The sequence below is a fragment of the Papaver somniferum genome, chromosome 4 (genome assembly GCF_003573695.1).
Source record: "Papaver somniferum cultivar HN1 chromosome 4, ASM357369v1, whole genome shotgun sequence".
Classification (NCBI taxonomy): Eukaryota; Viridiplantae; Streptophyta; class Magnoliopsida; order Ranunculales; family Papaveraceae; genus Papaver; species Papaver somniferum.
Window position 1 is genome coordinate 114,656,034 of NC_039361.1, and position 6,688 is coordinate 114,662,721.

Consider the following 6,688-nt stretch of genomic DNA (forward strand, 5'->3'; position numbering starts at 1 on the left):
CCGTGCTGAAATTGTGAATCTCTGAATCTGCCTGCCTCCTAAGCATCATCTATGACCCGTTTTTGACACTTGTTGAGTAATTCTTGTCTCTGCAACTTGACTAGTATGTATGTTAGGCTATGATTGTGAGCTTTAGGGATCAAACAAATAGACTTGTTAGAATTATCCAATAGGAGATTGTTGATGTTCCTAGTTCTGAGGTAGATAACCCTGACCAATCTGAGACAATCGGTGAATAATTAAACCAGGACCGTAGTATGAAGGAATACATGTACCCAACTAGGGAAAGCCAACCCTCTTGCATCATTCTACCAGCTGATGCTGGCCAGTTTGAACTAAAAGCAAGCACAATTCATATGTTTCCTATGTTTAGAGGGGTTAATGCGGAAAACCCTTACCACCATGTAAGAGATTTTGAAGATATCTGTGGGACTTTGCGTTTCGACCAAATGCCGAAAGAGTCCCTCAAACTGAGACTGTTTCCTTTCTCTTTAAAAGAGAAAGCCAAGTCTTGGCTGAATGCACTACAACCACAGTCCATTGGAACACGGGAAGAGATAACAAAAGAATTTTTCAAAAAGTTTTTTCCAAACCATAAGACCGTGGAAATTCGTCAAAGTATGAATAATTCTGTGCAATTAGAGGGTGAAACCTTGGCCAAATATCTGGAGAGATTTAGTGAATTATTGCTCCAATGTCCTCACCATGGTTTTGAAAAATAGAGACTCGTGCAAATTTTGTATGAAGGTCTAGATGTCAGTACCCGATCCACAGTTGAGTCAATGTGCAATGGTGCAATTATTGATAAAAGTTCTAAAGAGGCTTGGAATTTCTTATTTGAATTTACTGAAAAAAATCAACAGTGGGATTCCATTCGTGAACCTATCAAGACTACCCATGTAGCTAATGTACATATAATTGAGTCTGACTTTGAGGGAAATATAAAGATTGCATCCTTGGCTAGGAGAATAGAAGCGATAGAGCTGCAGCAGAATGCGAAAACTACTGCCGCCACTGTCCGTGACCAAATTGAGACATCCCATTGTGCAGCATGTCACAGTTCAGACTACTTAGTGGATTGTTGTACAGACCTACAAGCATTTCACGAGTTTAAAGTCGAGCAGGCCAATGCTCTGTGTCAGAAGCAAGAGAAGAACCCTTATTCTCAGACCTACAACCTAGAGTGGAGAAATCACCCTAACTTTTCATGGTCTAAGGGGCCTGTACAAGGACGTACAACTAGTAATAACCAAGGATACTCATATCTCATAAACCCTAAAGTGCAACCACACACACAGTATCCTGTAGAGAAAAAGCTTAGTCTTGAAGATAGTGTCGATCTGTTGACCCAAAATCTGTTGCAACTAAACAAGACCACATACCAACGTTTTTCAAGTTTAGAACTTAAAATGGGACAAATTTTTGATGCACTAAATGAGAGAGAAAAAGGTAAGCTCCCTAGTCAGCCCCAACAAAATCCAAAAAGTACATTTCAGGCAAGCACGTCAACTTGCAATGAGTCCTCACAATATCAAGTGAATGATATCACCACTCTTCGTAGTGGTAAAGTTGTTGATAAAAATGTAGGAGAGTGATGAGTGCCAAATATTGTATATATTTATCCCTTTTTGTTGGCATTTAACTCATCTTTTGTGCATTAATTCTACATTTTATCCCATATTCTGTATTTTCATTGTTTTCAAGAATAAATATTTTTATTAATTAATTTTGCATTTTTAGGTAATAAATAAAGTCTGGATGACTTGCGGAGCAAAAAGAGCAGAAAAGTAGTGAAAAGCCGGGAGAAATTACGCAAGGAAGCCGCAAAGAATGGAGTGCACGTCCAAAAAGCTGGAAATGGGTTCAAGAAGAAGAAAGTTGTTCTTAAAGAAGAAGTGGGCTCAAGGTTTTCCAAGCCCAAACTCATTTCCCAAACCCATATTCTATACCCAAAAGCCTAAAACCCAAATCCATACCCGCTTGCGTCTTCAGCCGTCAGATCAGTTCTCAGAAGCATCCGACGGTCGCTCCCTTGATGTGCATAGAAGTTTGATATCTCCGCCTTACACTACAGTACCTAACTCCATCAAGTACCGTTCGTTTCGTTGTATCTCTTCATCCGACGGTCGCTCATCGCCTGCCTCCGCATCGCCGTCAGATCCACCTACCATCTTCCCATCCATCTGTCCAGCTTCGCGAAACATCAAAATCCTCTACACCTGCTCAACACCCTAGTACCTAATACCTATACCAATTGCCAAACACACCCTTCCTCAAACCCCATCGACACCATCTTTCCCCCCCTCTCTGCAACAGTACCACCATGTCCGTCTCCATCACCACCATCTTCTCCCCAAATCACTCCACCATCTACGCCACCAAATCACTCTACTCTACCTATAACCAAAAACCCATCATCACTATCACGTTTTACCTCTTTTTCATCAACTAATCTCCTCAATTTCTCATCTCTCATCACTGAAACCCTACAAGTTTTTGGCGCCGCTGCCGGGTAGTGGTGCTGCCATCTGCTGATTTCCTTTGCTGTCTTTCATCTACCACTGCATACTCTGCTGAAAGTGCATCTTACCTTGCTGTGCTTGAAGCTGTCTCCTGATATCATTGCACTCTTGTTCACTTGCAGGTGCCACTGAGTTGCTGCTGCTGTTGCTGAGTTGCTGCAGAGCTGTGTTGCTAGGCCACCTGAGCTGCTGCTGCTGTTGCTGCTGCTGCTGCTGTTGCTGCTGCTAAGCCAAAGCCTGCTGCTGCCAAGCCTGCTGACAAGCCAAAGCAACTGGGCTGCTACCTGCTGCTGCTGGGCTCTGCCTTCTACTGGTGGGCTTGTACTTCTCTGAACTGGGCTTCACCAACTTCAACTGAGCTGGGCTTGCCAAGTGTTACTGGGCTCGTCCAACTGAGGTGGGCTTCGTTGTTGTTGCTTCTGCTGGGCTGCTAAACCCAACTGCTGTTGCTGGGTTTGAGCGTGAGCTGCTTAGGACGATCCTAAAGCCCAACTGGGCTGCGCAACTAAAAGGGGACTAAAAGCCTATTTTTGGGCTTCCCTCCAAAAAACAAGTAAGCCTAAACCATGAGTAACCCACTTGGGCCCCATTAAATATTCAATTTGGGTATGTAATAATTAATTTATTTTTAATTTGGGCTTGTAATAATTATTTTTGTTTTTATTTTTATTTTCTTTTTCTTTTATTTTCTTTTATTTTTCTTTTATGGGCTTGTAATTATTATTATTGTTTTTATTTTCTTTTATGAGTTGTGCTAATTTATGCTAAGTTTAGTTCAAAAATTTTTCCAAAGCCCAATTTTAAACCAAAAACCAAAATCCCTTGTTAGTCCAACACCCATTCAAAACCAAATCTTCATAACCCTTGTGGGCCAAATTGTTTCCGATTGCTCTGTCTGACCAACATGTTAGTTAAGGTACCTACTAGGACATGATTGTGACCTACAGAGACCAGACAAACAGACTTGTTAGAATTAACCCAGACGAACCTATCGAAATTCTAAGTTCTGAGGGAGACAGTCCAGATCAACCAGAAACAATGGGAGAACCCCGTACCCTCAAGGATTATATGTACCCAACTAGAGCCAGTCAACCTTCTTGTATTGTGCTACCCGAGGCTAATGGCCATTATGAGCTGAAATCAAGCACAATACAGATGCTTCCTATTTTTAGAGGTGTTGAGAATGAAAACCCGTACCACCACGTGAGAGAATTCGAGGAAATTTGTGGAACTCTGCGTTTCACTCAAATGTCCGACGAAACCCTAAAGTTAAGGCTTTTCCTTTCTCCCTGAAAGATAAGCAAAGGCCTGGCTTTATGCTTTACAGCCTCAATCCATCATGACATGGGATGACCTCATAAAGGAGTTTTTCAAAAAGTTTTTCCCGAACCACAAGACTGCGACAATTCGTCAAAGTCTGAATAGCTTTGTGCAATTAGAAGGTGAGACCTTAGCTAGATACCTGGAGAGATTCAATGAATTATTGCTCCAATGTCCCCATCATGGTTTTGAAAAATGGAGACTTGTGCAAATTTTGTATGAAGGTCTAGATGTGTCCACCCGAACAACGGTTGAGTCGATGTGTAATGGTCTATTCGTAGATAAAACTGCTGATGCGTCTTGGGACTTCTTGATTGAAGTAGCTGAAAAGACGCAACAGTGGGAATCCATCCGTGAAACCAGAAAGACTACATCCGAAGCAAAGGCTTTTAGGATTGAAGCGGATTTGAGGGAAGAGCAAACATGGCATCAATAGTTAGGAGATTAGAAGAGTTAGAACTACATAAAAATTCAAAACCTTCCACCACTACTCTCCGAGAACATGTCGCTTCGTCTGTTTGTGCTGCTTGTAACGACCCCAACCATCAATTCCAAAATTGTCCCGATTTGCTTGCAGTCCAGGAATCTAGGCTTGAACAGGCACATGCCATGTTTCAAAAACCAGACATAACCCTTATTCACAGACCTACAATCCAGGATGGAGAAACCACCCTAACTTTTCATGGTCAAAAGGACCCACTCAGGGAGGACCATCTCAACCCAATCAGAGCTATCAAAACAATCAGGGATATCAGAACAATCAAGGTTATCAACACCCGAGAAACCCTCAACAACAATCAAACTCTCAACAACAATCATATCCTCAACACAATACCGACAAGAGATTATCCACCCTAGAGGAAATGTTCCAGAGTTTGATGCAAAGTCAGAAAAATCTAGATCAAAAGATGGATCAAATGTGTGAGAGAGAAAAGGGTAAACTTCCGAGCCAACCCCAACAAAATCCAAAGAGGATATTTCAAACAGGCACAACATCCTGCACTGAAACCTCACCCGATCAAATCCATGCCATTACCACCCTCCGAAGTGGTAAAGTCATCGAGAACAACGTGGGCGAACCTAATGATTCTGATACAAACTCCACGCTGTCTCCACAACCCCAGAAAACCAAAGAACCTGAGCAAGTTGGAAAGCCTGACAATTCTACTGCTGTGAATGTCCCTTTGCCAACTCATTCTCATGTTGCCCCATTTCCTCAAAGATTGATCTATCCACAGAAAAGTACCCATTATAATGAGATGTTAGATCTGGTCAAGAGAGTCAACATAAACATTCCTTTTCTTGAAGCAATCAAGCAAATCCCTGCTTATGCCAAATTCCTCAAAGACTTGTGTACTCAAAAGCGCAAGATCAATGTGCACAAACGTGCTTTCTTAGCTGAACAGGTGAGTTCCATCATTCTGAACAAAACTCCACCCAAGTTTAGGGATCCAGGATGTCCAACAATTTCTTGCACTATAGGAGAACACACGGTCAATAAAGCGTTATTAGACCTAGGTGCAAGTGTTAACCTACTGCCATATTCTGTTTATGAGCAGTTAGGTCTTGGGGAGTTGAAACCAACATCTATCACTCTACAACTGGCAGACCGATCTGTCAAGATTCCTCGTGGAGTGGTCGAAGACGTTTTGATCAAGGTTGACAAATTCTATTTTCCCGTAGACTTCATTGTCTTAGACACTCAACCTGTACAAAACCCAGACTGTCACATTCCTGTCATCTTAGGACGTCCTTTCTTGGCTACGTCCAACGCGATCATTAATTGTCGTAATGGAGTGTTGAAACTGTCTTTTGGCAACATGACGGTAGAATTGAATGTGTTCGATATTAGTCAGCAACCTGTGAATCTTGATGATGATGATGTGCATGAAGTTAATATGATTGAAGGATTAATGCAAGATTCGTTGACTAACATTCTATCCGTCGACCCCTTTCAAGCATGTATGGAGAACTTTAACCCAGATTCCTATGATGATGCATACTGTAGTGACGTCCTATCTCTGCTCGAATCTGTACCTCAAATGGACATCACTGAAAGGAAATATGAAGTGGAACCACCCTTACTCTCTGATTCCAAGCTCATTCCATCCATTGTTGAGCCACCCAAGCTTGAATTGAAAACATTGCCTAGTACGTTGAAGTACGCATTCCTAGGTTCTTCTGATACTTTACCCGTCATTATTTCATCATGTTTAGACACGGAACAGGAAAGTAAGCTTTTAGAAGTACTTAAGGAACACAAAGAGGCCTTAGGATGGACCATCTCAGACCTCAAAGGAATTAGTCCCACCATTTGCATGCACCACATTAACCTTGAAGAGAATGCCAAACCATCGAGGGAAATGCAAAGGAGACTTAATCCTAACATGAGAGATGTAGTCAAAGGAGAGATCCTGAAACTACTTGATGCGGGTATCATATACCCAATTCCCGATAGCAAATGGGTTAGTCCCATTCAAGTTGTGCCTAAGAAGTCAGGCATTACTGTAGTTCAGAACGACAAGAAAACCGCTGCAAAGATCTTGCAGTGTGGATTCTATTGGCCATCATTGTTCAAGGACTGTTATGAGTATTGTATTGCTTGTGAACGCTGTCAAAAGCTAGGAAGCATTTCGAGGAGAAACATGATGCCATTGAACCCCATTTTGATTGTGGAGATTTTTGATGTTTGGGGGATAGACTTCATGGGTCCATTTCCCATGTCTGACAGCAAATTGTACATCCTAGTCGCAGTTGATTACGTTTCTAAGTGGGTAGAAGCCATAGCAACCAGAATAAATGACCACAAGGTGGTACTTTCATTTCTAAAGGAGAACATATTTTCA

At 41.9% G+C, this 6,688-nt stretch overlaps 1 protein-coding gene across 1 annotated transcript; it reads left to right on the plus strand.

The window, feature by feature from the left end:
• The first annotated feature begins 257 nt into the window (after positions 1 to 257).
• LOC113273028 lies at positions 258 to 1,595 on the plus strand. Its single transcript, XM_026522801.1, has 2 exons — positions 258 to 645; positions 748 to 1,595. Exons 1-2 carry the CDS (start codon positions 258 to 260, stop codon positions 1,593 to 1,595), a joined length of 1,236 nt encoding a protein of 411 aa, XP_026378586.1.
• Positions 1,596 to 6,688: the final 5,093 nt, after the last annotated feature.

What these genes read in the sequence shown, in the direction of transcription:
- LOC113273028 (XM_026522801.1), top strand. Translation starts at nt 258, where the DNA reads ATGAAGGAATACATGTACCCAACTAGGGAAAGCCAACCCTCTTGCATC. An exon ending in TAATTCTGTGCAATTAGAGG is followed by an intron (nt 646 to 747) that starts GTGAAACCTTGG and finishes TTTTGTATGAAG; the next exon opens with GTCTAGATGTCAGTACCCGA.